Source organism: Micromesistius poutassou (assembly GCF_964030765.1).
Source record: "Micromesistius poutassou genome assembly, chromosome: 16".
Taxonomy (NCBI): domain Eukaryota; kingdom Metazoa; phylum Chordata; class Actinopteri; order Gadiformes; family Gadidae; genus Micromesistius; species Micromesistius poutassou.
Window position 1 is genome coordinate 9,978,482 of NC_140286.1, and position 17,500 is coordinate 9,995,981.

General features: G+C 53.2%; 1 protein-coding gene across 1 annotated transcript in view; it reads right to left on the reverse strand.

The window, feature by feature from the left end:
* ptch2 (patched 2) overlaps positions 1-17,500 on the reverse strand; it is a gene marked incomplete at its 5' end in the record, with an annotated part of 31,266 nt that overhangs the window by 6,312 nt on the left and 7,454 nt on the right. Inside the window, 17 exons of the mRNA XM_084480880.1 lie at positions 117-254; positions 2,708-2,988; positions 3,106-3,286; positions 3,661-3,803; positions 4,677-5,234; positions 5,608-6,043; positions 7,002-7,127; positions 7,256-7,348; positions 7,511-7,666; positions 7,807-7,938; positions 9,438-9,585; positions 10,686-10,807; positions 11,008-11,094; positions 11,223-11,331; positions 13,624-13,715; positions 13,832-13,901; positions 14,026-14,215. Coding sequence (XP_084337006.1) covers positions 117-254; positions 2,708-2,988; positions 3,106-3,286; positions 3,661-3,803; positions 4,677-5,234; positions 5,608-6,043; positions 7,002-7,127; positions 7,256-7,348; positions 7,511-7,666; positions 7,807-7,938; positions 9,438-9,585; positions 10,686-10,807; positions 11,008-11,094; positions 11,223-11,331; positions 13,624-13,715; positions 13,832-13,901; positions 14,026-14,215 — 3,062 coding nt within the window. The remainder of the gene's footprint in view (positions 1-116; positions 255-2,707; positions 2,989-3,105; positions 3,287-3,660; positions 3,804-4,676; positions 5,235-5,607; positions 6,044-7,001; positions 7,128-7,255; positions 7,349-7,510; positions 7,667-7,806; positions 7,939-9,437; positions 9,586-10,685; positions 10,808-11,007; positions 11,095-11,222; positions 11,332-13,623; positions 13,716-13,831; positions 13,902-14,025; positions 14,216-17,500) is intronic.

Here is a 17,500-nt window from a genome sequence, read left to right on the forward strand (position 1 = left end):
CAACAAACGTCAACCCGAAAGCACTGGCTGAACATACAAACAGGGGCCTTTTACCAGTCCAATAATAAATCTATGAATTCTTTGTGTTTTTCTTTCCGTTGTGCTCGGAGGCTCACCAGCGCGATGTGGACGGTGAACTCCACGCCGATGCCGACGGACGCGATGAGGATGACCACGGGGATGGCGCTGAGCTTGATGCCGATCAGACCCATGATGCCAAACAGCTCCACCGTCATCATGGCCAACACAAACACCTGGCGAGGGGACACGGGGAAAGGATGTTGTTGTTTGGTAGTTGATAGTTTTCGAAAAACAGAAGAGAATTTGTGGAGTTTGAGTACATACACCCGAATAATAATAAACACAGACGGAAGGGGTCTTCCTCTTAAACTCTGGGCGCCCGACACACTTTGACCCCTCGTTTTTTGGGGGGTGTCAACGGCCACCGTATCGGATTACCTCACCCCGAGGCGAAAACACAAGGCTTCTCCCCCCCTGCCTCCACCTCCCTACTTCACTCTGCCTGTCCCTCTCTTAATTGTGCAAGCTCTCTCTCTTTTTCTCTTTTTTTCCTTCTCTCCCTCGCTCGTCAGCAAACCACCGAGGCTGAGACCAAACACAATCCAGCCAGCCCACCCACACCCTTCCCTTCACCCCCCCCTGTCACTCCTCTCCAAACCACTTATACACACACACACACACACACACACACACACACACACCGAGCCTCCGCTTCCTCTGTAGACATCAACTCCCCGGCCCTCTCCACAACATCACGACCGGGCCTCGTCACGTCACGCCTCTGTTAGGACGGGGTTCAGCAGAACCACCGTTGCCTATAACGCATCCTACATTGTTGTTGCTGTTGTTTGTTCTTCGCTTCCTTTAACCGGTCGAGGAAAGCGGGGGTCACTTTTTCCGAGAGGTAAACAACACGTGAGTAAACGGTGAGGGGAAAAAAAAAAAGCAAAAACCTCCATGAGGCTAGCAAAGCTAAATATCTTGTTTTATGACGAGTGGTAAACAACTATTAACCGAGTACAAAGCAGCAACACACAGACGTGGAGCCCGGGAGGGGAGGGGGGGGGGGGGTTGGGGGGCGGTGCGGGGGGAAGTAGCCGCGGCCCGCGGGAGCGTTTGATCTCCGCGGGGGTCCGGTGTGTTGGGCTCGCTTAAATTGGAAATGATAAAAAGCCATTTTTACAGCGCTGCAGCATAGAAGGGGTCCGCTGAAAGCTACGATGGCTTACGCTTAGGAACCATACAAGCATGTAGCGCTCTTTATCCCCCTCTTTATCCTTCTCTTTATCCTCTCTCTCTCTCTCTCTCTCTCTCTCTCTCCCTCCCTCGCTCTCCTTCGCTCGCTCCGATGTGTATGTCGTAGTGTGTATGTGTGTGTGTGTGTGTGTGTTGTCTCAATCAGTGGCTGGAGGGACAGCTACTTAAACTAAACACATTCCAACTGAAACCTACACTGTTGTTGCGCTACACTGCTTCACCCCCAACAGTCACGGCTGTGTGGATGTGTTTTGTTCTATGTGTGTGTGTATTCGTGTGTGTGTGTGTGTGTGTGTGTGTGTGTGTGAGAATGTGTGTGTTGTGTGTGTGTTTGAGGGGCTCCCCTTGAGGACCACCGGCCCCACCAGCTTGTGTGTGAAATGTTTTCCAAACGCCGAACTGTCAGGCTGTCTCTCAACGAACACACACGCACACACACACACACATGCATGCACACACACGCACAGACCCACACACACACACACACACACACGCACACACACACACACCACACTGATGGATGGGCTGAGCAGGCCAAGGTCGCAACTGGGCAGATCTGTCCTGTCCCTAAGTCTCACTCTCCCTCTCTTTCTCTCCCTCTCTCTTCCCCCCCCCCCCCCCTCTCTCTCTCTCTCTCTCGCTCTTGCTCTCTCTCTCTGCTCTTATTCTCTCTCTCCCTCTATCTCCCTCCAGTCTCTGCCTATGTCTCTCTCCCCTTCTCTCACCCTCACAAAGGCGGTAAGGGAGTTGGAGGTAGAGCATTCAGGAGGGCAAAGCCTCTCTTGCTCCTTTGCATTTCCTTTTACTGAGGAGGGCCCGGGCGTGCATTAGAATGACAAAGGGCCCTGTGTGTGTTTGTGTGTGTGTGTGTGCGTGTGTCTATGTGTGTGTGTGAGCTGGCCCTCCGCAGAGAAGAAGGGGCCCCCCTAGACAGTATTATTGAGCTGTGCTGAGAGGGCTGAGGGGCAGGACAGGGGAAGGGCGGGGCCCGGTGATGATGATGATGATGATGATGGTGGCCGGGAGAGGAAGGCCCGCGGAGAACAAAATGAATAGGTGGCGGAGTTCGGGAAAAAAAAAAAAGAAAGATGGATGGATGTTGAATAAATAAATAAAAGAGGAAACATAGAGGAAGAGGAAAAGAGACCTGTCTTTTCTACAAATGAGTTCTTTTTTGTTTGTTATTTCTTTTCCCCCCTGACACGTTTCAACAGCTCATAAAACAAAAACCTTGTTCCATCATCCCGGTGATTCATTACGTTTCCTCATTTCAAGAAAAGCTGCTTATAAAAACACTTTGGGACATTTCCACCCTGATAACACAAGTTTTCCCAAGTCAGTTTGGCGCCTAAAAAAAAGGGAGGAGCCCGGGGATACAGCGACGACAACAGAGAGAGCGACAGGACAGGAATCGAACGCGCGGACTCACGATGATGCCGGCCGTCCAGGGGTTGAGCAGCAGCACGGCGCAGACCAGGAAGGTGCAGGCCAGCACCAGGCTGATGGCCAGCAGGAAGTTGTGCCTCAGGCCGATGTACTGCTCCCAGAACAGGAAGGGGTATCCGTTGGGGTAGTTCAGCACGCCCTTGCGGGCAAACTCGTCGCAGATGGCCCGCACGCTCTCGATGGCCTCCACGAAGTCGCTGGCCTGCCGCAGGCCGTTCAGGTAGAAGGGGAACTGGGCGAACTCCAGCGCCTCGGCGGCAGGGACTGGGAACGGGAAAAAAAAAAAGATCATTATTATCATTTATTTTTTTAAGAACTACAAAACGAAAATGCGGCCCAAAAAACTACAACCGAAGAAGGGGGCGGAGCCCAATTACTCACTGCGCAGGTTCTCCTCGGTGGTGTCAAACTTGTCGTGCATCCACTCGCGGGGCTTGGGGTAGAAGTTGGCCTGGGAGGCGGCGTAGCCCAGGGGGTCGTTGCTCACCCAGGCCAGCAGGTAGATGTAGAAGACCTCGGGCGCGATGAGACCCTCGGCGTCCACCAGGCGACGGGACGTCAGCTGGCGGGGAGGACGGGAAGAAGGGTGCATAAGAAAACGAAGAACACCGTTTTCAAGGCGACCATCACAGCTCAGCGCCGAGATCGCCGTTGGATTATCCTACTACTACTTTACTCAGTCACCACTCACGCACTACAGGCGACGCTTGTCATGAATCAGCCTGAGCGCGTGTGTTTGTGCGTGTGTGCGTGTGTGTGTGTGTGTCGGGACATATGACAGCATGTGTGGTAATGTAACTCCACTCCACCCCCCCCCCCCCCCCGCTCCCCCTGCCCCCGTCGTCGTACAGATTGCACTCGTTACACACATCCCTGGAAAGAACCTGTTGAGCGTTTGCAGCGAGCGGATGTTGACATTCCAGCCCTGTGACGTACCTGGCTGTAGTTGAAAGGTTCCTTCTTGGAGCCCGTCTGGATGAGCAGCTTGTAGGCCAGCACCCCTTCCTCTGTGCCGTTGCGATAGCTGTCCTGGCTGATCCAACCTGCCTCCCAGTCCGCGTCGAATGCAGTCTGGAGACCTGCAGGTAAAGCATGGTAAATACAGTGCTGTTGATTAGGGTGTCATAGATATTAATGAACATCATCCTGATCCAAACGTCTTAACGTCTCATTCTGCCGAAACGCGGCAGACAGAGAAACACCTTTAAGCAACTGCATCAGAAAAACGCGTAACTTTCACCCACGAGCATATGCACACGCACACACACACACACACACACGCACACATTCTCAGCTTTCCTTTGCAAACAATGGAGCGACAGGAAGGTCTTTTTTTTAAGCAGGGCGAGCCTTCTTCAAAGCCTGCGCTCACCTCCGTAGGCCCTGCTTTAGAGGAATGGCTTTGGTTGACCTGCTGGCTATTACTTCCTCCTGACTGAGCCCTCTGACAGGACATAGCCCTGGGACACACATACACACACACACACACACACACACACACACACACACACACACTCACACTCACACACATGCTCCTGCTCACACACTCTCACACACACATATAAACACACACACACACACACACACACACAGATAACCTGTGACCTCGACCAGTCTACCTCCCAAACCCTGAATCCAGGTGCATGCGGGTGAACTTTCTGTCACCCTTTAAACTTTCCCACACACAAACACACACACACACACACACACACACACACACACACACACTTAATGACAGGAAAACATGAGCGAGCGGCCTGTCAATCATTGCAACGGCCTTCTGACATCACCATCAAACAACCCTCTGAGGGGAAGATCGGTTTTCAGACCCAAGACACACACACACACACACACACACACACACACAGACACACACACACGCACACACACACACACACACCCGCACCCGCAGAAAACACGGCCAAGCCCAGAGGCGGGCGGGGTTCGCTCACCTCGGAGCCAGTCCTGGAAGTAGTGCAGCCACATGCGGGGCAACCGCTGGTCGGTGTCCCGCACCACCGAGCGCACCGAGGTGAAGGCGTTGTGCAGCTGCACCAGCAGCCGCTGGGAGCGGGCGTAGTCGAAGCCGCCCATGGTCACCAGGTACATGTTGTAGAAGGAGAAGTACTTGAACTGCGCCTCGATGAAGGCGTGCTCCTTGGTGTCGCGCGGCACCACGTCCGTCAGGTACAGGCCGTCGTGCACCATGGTGGTGCCGTACAGGCTGAGGCCCAGCAGGCCCAGGAAGAGCACCACCACCGCCGTCTTGCTCTGGGGCTTCAGCAGCAGCGGGGCGTAGTGATCCCGCGCGAAGCTGGACAGGTTCCAGCGCAGGAAGGGCAGGGGCACGCACTCCCGGCCGCCCGCCGCCGCCTTGGAGTCCTCCACCTGGGCCAGGAGGTCCCGCGTGGAGCTGGCGGAGGGCGCGAAGAGCTGGGAGCCGTACGGGTCCGGCGCGGCGGTGGAGGCGGAGGTGGTGGTGGTGGTGGTGGTGTTGGGGGGGCTGGCGGCTGGATGAGGGAGGGAGGAGGGGAGAGAAACAGGTGAGCGACCATGGGTTTGAAAAGACATGAGAAGCAACTGTAGGATAACACGCTACGGGTGAGGTAAATGCTGGGTTTGTAGCCCATTAATTCCGACACGGTCCTGTCATTGAAAAAAAACATGCACACCCATGAAAGGTTATTAGACCGATCGGGACGAGTCACAACGCCGTGGTGTGAGGGCTGATAAAACACATGTCTTTCATTCATCCTCCTAGTCCATCCTCTAGTTTCAAGTCTAATCCCCAACACTAGCACCCAGTCCCCATCCGCCACCCAAAGCCAACGGCGAAAGCCCAAGCGTGCAGACGCCCCCCCCCCCCACCACCTCCGGACGTACCTCCTTGGGGCGGGGCGGGCGGCGAGCAGACGATGATGGAGGGCGGGCTGGTGGAGATCTGGGAGGTGGGGGGCAGGATGGTGACGATGTGCTGGCCGGCCGCGTCGCACTGGGTGAAGGCCTGCACCGTGGTGGTGATGTGGGTGCTGGTGGTGATGGTGGAGCCCGCCGCGTACGCGCGCGCGTGGGCGTGCGGGTGGGCGTGCGAGTGCGGCGGCGGCGGCGACTGGGCCGAGGATGCCGAGGTGGTGGACGAGCGCTCGGAGGCGTCCGAGAGCTCGTGGGGCGACAGGTGGATGACGCGGTCGGCGCAGGGGCTGTAGAGGCAGCACAGCACGTCCAGCCGCTTGTCCTCTCGCCGGTGGAGGTCCAGGCTCAGGATGGCGGGGAAGATGAGCAGCACCATGGCGAAGTTGAACACCACCACCACCGCCGCCTGGAGGGGGGGGGGAGAGACGTGTGGTGTTAGTGAGGCTAACGTGGATGATGATGTTAACGTCCTCTCTCTGTCTCTCTCTCTCTCTCTCGCTATCTCTGTCTCTCTGTGTCTCTCTCTCTCTCGCTGTCTCTCCCCCCGCTGGGGGAGACTTGAGAGTGGGGAGCTCTACACCCCCGAGCTCCTTCTCCTTCTTTTTTTCTTTTATAGTACCTCGGAGCAAAGCCCAGAAAGCGAGAGAAAAACCTGTGACTCTAAATCACCAGCCAGGAACACTAAGTAAGCCAGGCGGAGAACAGTAGAGAGAGGGAGGGAGAGAGAGAGAGAGAGACAGAGAGAGAGAGAGCGAGAGAGAAAGAGAGAGACAGACAGATCAAGAGGGAGACAGAGCGAAAGAGACAGACAGATCAAGAGAGAGACAGCGAGAGACACAACCGTGAGGGTTGGGAAGGGGAGGGGGGGGTGAATGTTGTGAATCTGAGTCAAACCCCCTCCCCCCCCACCCTGGTCTCCTCGTCCTCCCCAGTCCCTGGAGCTGACATTCTAACTGGCTGTGGTTTCCAGTATGCATGCACGTGCGTGCGCTCCTCGGACCACCCACAGCTGGTCCCACAGATCACAGCAAACCGCCCTGACGGCCCAGTGATATACTGATCCACGCCCCTCTCTCTCTCCCTCACTCTCCCTCTCTCACTCACTCTCCCTCTCTCTCACTCACTCTGTCTTTCTTTCCCTCACTTTGTCTCCTGTTCTATCTCTTCATCACTCTGCACAGGCACACAGACACACACACACACACACACACACACACACACACACACACACACACACACACACACACACACACACACACACACACACACACACACCGACAGCAGTTGGCAGCAGCAACACAGAGAGATACTGGGTTTCCTTCCTGGAAATGGAGGTGAGCCTGTGTGAGTGTGTGTCTCCTCACCTGCAGAGAGAAGGCTCGGAGGGCGGGGATGGGGACCAGAGCGGCCATGAAGAAGGCCACCATGTTGTTGACGGAGGTCAGAGCCACGCTGGTGCCCGTGCGCCGCAGACAGTCTCCCGTGCGCTCCTGTGCAGAGAGAGAGAGAGTTCACAAACAGGCCGGTAAGTAAAGTGAAGTGAAGACACACGCAAAGGAAAAAATATATAAAAGGGGGGATCGAATATGGCAACACAACTCGTCTCTTTTAAGGTTACCTTAAACGGGATGTTGATTCCCGCCTCGGTGAAGGAGTGAGCCAATAGGAACATGTCGTCTACGCCGATGCCCAACGCCAGGAAGGGGAGCACCTAGTAAAACAACAGCGACAACGACACTTAGCGTTAGCTTAGCAGACAAAGACGCCCTTATTTTCGAGACGGCAAAACAAACGAACGATATAAATCTTGACAGCCGAACGAGCCTCAGATCAGATCGGATCGTGTGGTTTGTTGTTGTCGTTGTTTGTTTACCTGCGTGGTGGCGGCATTGAAGGACAGGCCCAGCAGGGAGCAGAGTCCCAGGCCGGCGGCCACAGACAGAGCCACCAGCAGCACCCCGGCCAGCCCCACGGCACCCTGGGACTTAGCGCAGTCCCACCTCAGCATGGTCACACACGCGTAGGCCAGCTGCACGCAGAAGAGAGGAGGAGGAGGAGGAGGAGGAAGAGGGAGGGTTAGAAGAACGAAGGGGCCGATCCTCATCAGTGCACACAGCGACGGTGTGGTTGATTGAACATGGAGGTCGGTGGCCCGGCGGGAGGACTCACCATGAGCAGGTAGCCCCCGGCCACGCGGACCACGCTGACGTCAGAGAAGGACTTCATGATGTCGTTGAGCGTGGTGGTGGAGAAGGCGTGGATGGACTGGCTGGAGTTGGCGGGGACGCTTTGGTGGACCACCTGGGGGGGGGGGGAATTGAATGGTGAGCTGTGTGTTACGATGGGATCTGTTTCAGACCCTCAGGCCGGCGTAAAAAACCAAACACGCAGGTGACGGTAGTATTTCCCGTCATAACTGAAGAGGAAGTTGAGGAGTGTTGACTCAGATAAGGTAACACTTTGGAGAGGGGGGGGGGGGGGGCATGTTGTTCTTTCTGGTGCAACAGTCACGCATTAAAACAGCCCTGTGACGCATACCTCCTCTTGTGGACCATTCCTCACTAACGTGCCATTCCACCAGCCCTCCGGATTCCCCACAACTCCATATTTTAAGAGCCCATAACTTCAGCCTGTCCCTTTGAAATGTATGAGTGTGTATGTTCCCAAAGTAGAGCAGGCAAGAGGCTGTGTGTGTGTGTGTGTGTGTGTGTGTTCATTTTTGTGTGTGTGTGTGTGTGTGACAACCGAGGAGTAATGAGCACAGATGCCAGAGGTTGCAAGGTCAAAGGTGAAAAGGATGGGATCACATGGCCTGAGAATCAGTTTTCTCCTCCTCTGACGCCCGGGGACGTCCGATGGGCGCGTTGTCGTCCGTACGTTTGACCGCTTTTACACCTCATCCACTTCCTGCTCGGCCAGACATCCCTGTTATTATCCTACTCGGAATAAACTATTTTTTCTAATTTGTGTGTGTGTGTGTGTGTGTGTGGGGGGGGGGGGGGTTTGTTGTTTTTCTTTGTGTCCGCTGACCGAAGGGGTCCCCCGGCCTCGCCATCCCTCCACACTTCCACTCCCACTTCACTTCCACTCTCTCGCTCTCTTTCCTCACCCCTCCCCCTCTCCCCCCTTTACCTCCCATCACCTCCTACCACCCACCTTTCCGCTCGCCGCACTCCCCCCTCCACCCCTCTCCCCCCCCCCCCCCCCACCTCCCCTCGCTGCGGTGGGTGTCGGCTATCACAGCAACAGCTTGTTCCTATAAGTGAGGCTCTGACAGAGACTGCTGACCTACCACACACACACACACACCAACACACCGAGACAGATGAACAGACGCACACACAAAGACGCACACACACAAAACCGAATACGCACAAAACTGCTTTGGTCTGCCCGGCAATTCCCTTTACAATGCAGCTGAAAATTGATTGAACTCAGACATCTCGCCTGGCAATGCAGTGTGTATGTGCGTGTGTGTGTGTGTGTGTGTGTGTGTGTAAGAGAGACTATATACCAGTGCCAAAGCCATACAAGTCAGCATGGAAACATGGAAATACCCCCCCCCCCCCCACTCCATTTCCATGACTTCTCTTCCTTCTCTCCTCTCATCTCCGGTTACTACTACAACACACGCCCTGGCTCCTCCCTGGAATATATACGCAAAACCTCTATGTCGTGCATCACTGATGGGTGTAGGTTTAAAAATTAATGTGTGTGTGTGTGTGTGGATGTATGTGTGTGTGCGTGTGCGTGTGGATATGTGTGTGTGTGTGTGTGTGTGTGTGGGTTTGGGTGTGTACCTCCACAAACTTCCTCTGCCAGGACTCCAGGATGGCGGTGGCTTTCTCCTCGTTCCAGTTGATGTCGTGGATCCGGTAGTCGTCCTTAAAGTGTTCGTACAGCTGCTTAGGACTCATCAGGAGGAACATGGTCTGGAGGGCCTCCGCACTGCACACACACGCGCGCACACACACACACACACACACACACACACACACACACACACACACACACACACACATTGTCAACGAAGGACTCCATGAATCCATGAACACTATGCTGTCTGTTCAAATCGGGATCATTATCCACATCGCTTGTACCGACGTGAACACACAACGAACACCCCTTTGAGCGGCGTGGTTATGTAAGGCTGGGTCACGAGAGGAGGTGTTGTAGGACCGGCACCCGGACACCAGTGTCCTATTCTGTGCTGAACCTCGTCTCTGGTCTGTCGGTCTGCAGCACAGATACCACACATATCTCCTGCTCCTTCGAAACAACTTTTTTGTTTCTATTTCGGAAATGTGAATGATTTTTGTGTCATTTTGTGTCTGGTTTTTGCTTGGGCCTATCTGGATTGGGATCTGGGCCACGACCCAACTCTGTCACTCCGTTTGTATACACAGGGGGTTCAGACCCTGGGCTTCCAACCCAGTTTAAATCAAAACCGGGAAAAACGCTCCAGAAAACATGGAGCTGGATCAAATAAAGACCACTCAACTGATCAACATTTATAAGGAGTCAAATAAAGTCCTCATTTAAAAAAAAACTGAAGTTCTGATCAATTTCATATTTCTAATCATCTATTTTCCCTCACTCATTTTATTGATTTATTATTTCTGGGATCTTCCACAACAAATGTAGCAGGGAGGGAGGAGGCGGGGCCTTTATGTGGCTGTCAATCATCTTTAATTGGCCTATCCTGAGCTGGGGTCAGGGAGGAAACTGATCCTTCTGGATGCGAGGCATTCCTAGCGGGTGTGTGTTGGGTTATTGGGGGTTACACAGATTCCACAGGCACTGTGGCTCACTGACTGGCTCACTGGCTGACTGGGAGACATGGCTGGTGGTCCGCAGTCGACCCTCCTGCCCTTTCTTGGCCTTGTATATATTCTGTAGGTCCTTCCCAGAGCAGTATATTTGGCGTCAACAAAAAGAAGAGAGAGGCGAATATAAACACGGACAAAACCGCGCACAAGGACACACAAGTCCTTATTTCAAACACACAAACGTTCACACAACGCACGCACGCATGCACGCACACACACCTTTGCAGGGCGTCCTGGCTGTCCTTGACCCGTCCCCCCAGGATTAGCTCTTCCTGCCAGTGCATGAACTTCTTGCTGAAACCATGGCAACCGCCCTGCAGATGCCCAGAGATGTCAGAGCCCTGAAGGTTAGGGAGATGGGAGAAGAAGCAGAAGAAGAGGCAGGTTAGTACATCTGGGTCATTTTCTTGTGTGTGTGTGTGGGTGAGAGTGAGTGTGTGTGTGTATGTGTGTGTGTGTGTGTGTGTGTGTGTGTGTGTGTGTGAGTGTGTGTGTGTGTGTGTGTGTGTGTGTGTGTGTGTGTGTGTGTGTGTGTGCTTACCTCTCTCAGATCCTTGTTGGGGGCACTCAGAGGGCAGTCTGGGTCCGTGGGGTCCAGACAGGGCCGGTTCATGTAGGCGTGGCCCACCTATCAACCCAAACACAGGAAGTTTAGTCCTCCAAGCTCAAACCCATATTCCGTCCTTGTTAGCATACACGAGTAGATAGAAGTGACAGAACGAATACAACGCAATCCGTGTGGGGTTCACGTCCTACCTGTGCTTTGTCCAGCATCTCCTTGAAGCCCTCCAGGGAGGTGAACTGACTGAGCTCCTCCATCAGCTTCACCGGGTCCAGGTTCATCCACTGGATGTCGGGCATACCCCTGCAGCACACAGAACACACAGCACAAGGCCCACGCGCCCAATCAGAACGTGCCTGATGAAGGCACTTGCTCACCATCCTGATAGATCTCTCACCCTGCTCCTGTAAATGCTATTTAACGTTTTTCCATATCCCCTCTCTCTCTCTCTCTCTCTCTCTCTCTCTCTCTCTCTCTCTCTCTCTCTCTCTCGCGGGCTGGGCAGCCCATGCTAAAGTAAAATAGCGTTTATCATCCTGTTTCACGCCACCACAATGGCAGCTCAAAAAAAAAAAAAAGTCCAGTGGATGAAGCCCGCTTCACTGCTGGTCCAACCCCCCCCCCCACAACCCCCATCCCCCCGGCCCCCCATCCCCCCCCCCCCCCTCACCCCTTTCCTCCCACCTCTCCTCCAAGCAGCCTGTACACAGTCACCATGATTACCCCTGCCCTGCAAACATCTTGATACGGGGGCGAGCAGGGCAGGAGGAGGGTAGGCACTGCTTACATGAAGCCTACAGCATGGAGCCTGGCAGCTCTAGGAGCCGGGAGAGCTGTTGGTTTCAACCACTGGAAATGTAATTTGATACTCAATTTGAAATGTCCTGATCACTTCCCTCTGACACAGCGATGAATGCGGTGCGTCAATACGTGACGGCGAAAGCAAAAATCAACGAAAGAGGACCACCTCTGACAATGAAACACAGATGATAAAATAAAGAAAAGAGGAGGGAAACCTTAAAGAAAGAGGTGGGAGATGGTGAAGGCTGCCTGCTCTCCTATTCCCACATACCAGGATCTGCCTGCAAAGACTCTCTTCTTTATCAGCTGCTTTTTGCTTGAGTGCACCAGGCCCGGGCCCTTTTGTTTTTCCATAGATTGCTGCGCTTTGTTCTCTCAAGTTCTCTCTCTCTCTCTCTCTCTCTCTCTCTCTCTCTCTCTTTCTAGTTCACCCCTTCTCTATTTTCTGGTTCTGCCTTTGCCTCTCTGCCTCGCTCTCTCATTTTTTCCTCCTTGCATTAAAAAACCAAGGCTGAAGTGAAGCGGAAGCCGGACGGGGGGACTCTGGCCTCAATGACCCCCCCCACCAGCACCACCACAACCAGCAGCACCACAACCAGCAGCACCACCCACCACCAGTTCCCTTCAGCTCCAAAGCATTAAGAGGGGGGTAATTACAACAACAATTCATTAATAACATTTGTAGGAGGGGGGAAAGAAGTTCAATGCCGTCTGTGATTAAAAAAAGGAGATCTGTGCAATGATCAAAGATGGATCACCCCTACCCACCAACACCACCACCACCGGCCTCATGACCTCCATCCGTGTTTTCTCTCTGCTTACTTTAGCTATTCACACACACAGTCATATGAGGGCTATTGGGACAGATGTCTGTGTTTCCTATCCCGCACGGTGGTGCAGTGGACTTGCTAGCCAGTTGCTTAGCTCTAGTTCCAAACTAATGGCGTCCAAAATAATATTTTAATTAGACTTAAACAACTATAGAACCAGCCCCATCCAGTGTTTACCCAGAAGTCAATTGAAATATCACTTCAAGGTGCCTACATTTTCCCCCCCAACAGATCCTAGTAAAAAAACCTCAATTTGCAAATACCCTAAATACCCTTAAGACATCACTGTTCACCGCCTGGTAGTCTCTCTATCTCTCTCCCTCTCTTTCTCCAGGGACTTGAGGCCTGAATACTGCCCATTTTATTTGTTGGACAACTTGGGAGCTGGGAGCCCGGGGGCATTACCATGAGAATGCTGAATGTTAGCCATGAGCTGACAAAGCCACCGCCTCCCCCCGCCATCTCCCCCACCCCCTCCTCCCCCTTCTTACGGGGCCCCTCCACTGATGGACACTCACTCGTAAACTGAAAGAATGCTTACCATTGTCTGACCCAAAGGGCTCCCCTGCCACCACCACCACCACCACCACCACCACCACCATCTCCACCTCCCCGCCCTCCACTCTGCCATCCCACCCAGTAGCTGCAGTGGACATCTCCTCCTCCCTGTCTATCTCTCTCTCCCTCTCCCTCCCTCTCTCTCTCCCTCTCAGCAGTGCTGTCAGGGCTGCCATCCCCATGCCTCCAGGCATTTGCGAACTCTATTACGAGATGCTGCTGTCAATCAAGGGGGCTCTTTGCTAAAAGTGCGGGCTAGGTGTGTTTAAGGTGAGTGGGCCACTGTTTAACATCGGGCTCGTCGGCTTAGCATCTGCGCTTTACAGCCAACCACATAGGTGTGACTATAGAATTGATTTAGGTTTTGGAACATCAAATATTTGGGGCGATATATTCTTAGACTTACGGTAAGTAGGCGGAGCCGCCTTGTAGTTTGGCTCCATCCCAGAAACAGTCCAACGGGGTGATGATCATACAGGGGAAGAGCTTGGCAATCATCTGGAGGAAATGACAAGGACACGTCATTAGGCGGTGCAATTACTGCATGTCATCAGCGATAACCGGTATATTAGTCACTGTGTATAAGTGGCAAAAATAAATGTTCCCAGACTTACTCTATCAATCATGACATTTTCGATAACAGGGATTCCTGATTTGTAGCATATGTTGTTGAGATCCCAAGACCTATGGAAAACAAAACAGAGATCAGGACGGGTTGGAGACACATCACGCTCAACAACATAAACACCTTAAAGTTAAAGTCACCTTAAATTTAGGACTACTACTCAAATGGACATGGTACACTTACTTTCCAAACAGCGACACTTGGACTTTGCTAGCGGACAGTGCGGCTTCCACGTGCACCAGCAAAGCATCCTGGGTAAGTATGTTGGCGCCTTCTTCTTTAGGGGTCTGGATGAGCATCTGTGAAGTGAACTCTGACTCCTCCCCCTGCTTCTCCTTGGTGTAGCGCAGCTCCTGGCTAACCCGGCTACCAGCTAGTGGAGAGAAACGGGAAGAGAAGCAGAAACAGGTACATTTAAGGAACAGTTTTCAATTGAGATAGAAAGATAGATATACAGTAAATATATAGATAGATAGATAGATAGATAGATAGTTATAAAATAGATGGATAGAAGGATAGACAGATAGATTTATACATTTTTATTCAAGGCATTTCACACGAGCCAGAATCTGCGCGCAAAGAGCAAATGAGTAGTTACTCATTGGCTTCTTCTTCTTGTTCTGGTTCTGCCTAACAGATGTGCCCTATTAGGCCGGGGGGGAAGTGGGCCCTGAGCCGCCCTCCAGAAGCCTTCACCACATGACACGGGGCACCAGATACGGTCCGGGCACGGCGGCGGCAGCGGTGGCTGCATGAATGCGCTCTAAATGACATTTCATGGTGAAGCAGGGGGAGCAGGGGGAGCAGTGCCGTCAGCGGCCCGGCGGCTCTGGATGCTAAACCGGGAACACATGTCTGCACCGGGGGCCGCCGACGTGCTGAGTGGACGCGTAAATGGAACGCACCTCGCATGGTTAGTGGAGCGACAGACAGAGAGAGGGAGAGAGAGGGAGAGAGAGAGAGAGAGAGAGAGAGAGAACTACCCCCCCCGTCCCCCCCCCCCCCCCCCCGCCACAGCCACCGCCGAAAGAACGAAAGAAAGAAAAACAAAATACCAAGAAGGCATGGAGGAGTGTAGGGGGACAAAATATGAGCGAGAGAATGAGAGGGAACAGTAATTACTGTTTAATTACTGTTGAGTTGGGAGTGGGGCGGGGTGGAGGGAGGGGGTATGAGAAAAAAATGAAAGAAAGGTAGAATAACAGCAAGAAATGCGGTGGCAACGTTTGCACGAAAGGGGGGACTCATGCAGAATAGAGGATGGGGGTTAGCGAGGGAGAGAGAGAGAGAGAGAGAGAGAGAGAGAGAGAGAGAGAGAGAGAGAGAGAGAGAGAGAAAAAGAGAGAGAGCGAGTGAAAGAGAGAGAGAGAGAGAGAGAGAGAAAGAGAGAGTGAAAAAGAGAGAGAGAGAGAGAGAGAGAAAAAGAGAGCGAGAGAGAGAGAGAGAGTGAAAGAGAGAGCGAGAGAGAGAGAGAGAGAGGGCAAGAGAGAGAGAGCGAGAGAGAGAGAGAGAGCCCACTGTACTGCGCTGTGCGGTAGAGTCCAGCACTCCCCCTAATTACAGGAGGTTGCCCTGAAAAGAGTTTACCAGCCGGGGGGACGGGCAGCCGTGCCAAGTGGACATAAAACACGCCGCGCTGGATCACAGAGGGCCGGCCTGCCCCCGTCCCGCGGGGCCCGTCCCCCTGCCCCCCTGTACATGGCAACCCCCGGAGAGAGAGACGAAGAGTGGGCGAGTGACACCGGAGGGAGGGAAACCTTCTACCATCGCGGTAGAAGGGATCGCCAGAGAGAGCTCAACTTTGTAATCGTTTGGGGAGAGCCGACGTTCTCCCAGTTATCTCACGCACTCACTCATGCCTTTCCTGTGACGAGTTGAAAAGTTGTTTGTTTTCTTTTTTTTTTTTCCCCCACCGCACCTCACCCCCTCCCCGGGCTGCAGTCACTGATGACATTTGATGACAAACGTTTGATGCATCTGACTGGTGGCCAGTCAGAAACCTCTAAGGAGTTCCCCCTCCACCACCACCACCCACAACACAGACTTCAGCCGCACACGGCTACTACACAAACGGAACCCTTTCAGCGTGTGTGAGTTTGCCGTCGTCCTTGGCGTCTGGTAAACCTTGACGTTTCGTATGTTCTCGTCTGGAGCAGCGTTGGGGTTTTTTGATCCCTACAGGAACTGGGTGGCTCGGGGAGAGACTCTGGCTCTGTAATTACAGGCCTCCTGAAGTAAATTATAGCTATTTGTGTCTCGTTCCTCCCATCTGGACCACCCAGGCAGCCCCTGCTAGCTCTCTCTCTCTCTCTCTCTCTCTCTCTCGCTCTCTTTCCCGCTGCCTCTCTCGCTCGCGTTCTCCGCTCAACCCCTGGTTGGTTTAGCCCTGGCCCAGGCCAGCTGCTTGCTCCGAGCTCGCCGGTTCGGTTTCTGCTCTGGTCAGGTCTGGTTAGTTGAGCCACTTGCCCCAATATGGAAGACTGGTCCTTTTCTTTTTATTTGGTCGTTCTTTCAGTCTTTTGGTTTCTGTCTTTTTTCCCCCCTTTCTCTTTTCCTTTCAATCCCCCTCCACCCTCTTTCTCTCGCTCTGTCTCACTCGTTCTCTCTCTCTCTCTCCCCCCTAGTTCTCTGGTCTTAAAGAGACAGCAGCACCCCCAAAAAAACGCCCGCCCCACTGGGAGAAAATAGTGTTGAAGCCATTTGAGTGGAAAAGGCATGATCTTAATCAATCGAATGACATGCTACTCAAAAAGACTCCTCAGCGTTTGGCTATAATTGTGTTAAAATGTTGAGCTAAATGGTGCTACTCTCCGGACAGGCAAGCAGCCATAGGAATATAAATGATTTCCTTTCAAAATATCCAAGAGTTTTCTTTTTACTTTTTTCTTCTGGTGTCGACTTACTACTGGACCCCGTGTCCCCTAATCACTGTAATTTCCTCTCCAGCCAGGTCCACAACACCACACACCCAGAACTCCCAGCCCCAGTAGAAACCAATGGCCCATCGGTGGTACAAACCTTTAACACCAGTAAACTATATGGCTTCTCACATCTGGCTTCCAAGGGGAAGCCACCCTTAAACTCTTCACCCATTTTCCCTCCTCTTCTTTTCCCCTCTTCTCCTCTCTTCGTTCCATTCCCTTGTCCCTTGTTGTTCCAGCCAACGGTCCGGGTCCGAGTCCCAGTTCTAGGCCAGGCTAGGTCAGACCGGCCACCTTCAAAGTATAGTGTGGTAGATTAGCTGGATTAGGGGGCCTCTGAAAGGCCTCATGCTGTTATGGAGGAAGCCCCACAAAACCAAGAGGGCTGGAAGAGACATGCATGTTGATACCTGCAATACGGGGAAGACTTGCTTTTGGGAAGCAACCACCTATCTCTGATTGGACCGAGAAAATGGATTCCGGGATGGATACTTTTATTTTTGGACTGCCGATTTTTTCCAGTTAATTCCAGTTGACCTCAATTATGCATCAATACAGGATGTCCAATCTAACCGGGAGCCGTCCATTACCAATGTCGGGTTCTGCTCCGTGGTTGGGGAGCCGCGGAGGGACCACAGAGGAGTTCCCCCAGCCAGGGCACAGCCATGGCGAGGCTGCCCAGAGCAGATGGTGGTGGGTTACCCCCCATACACACCCAGCGCAACTACATACTGAAT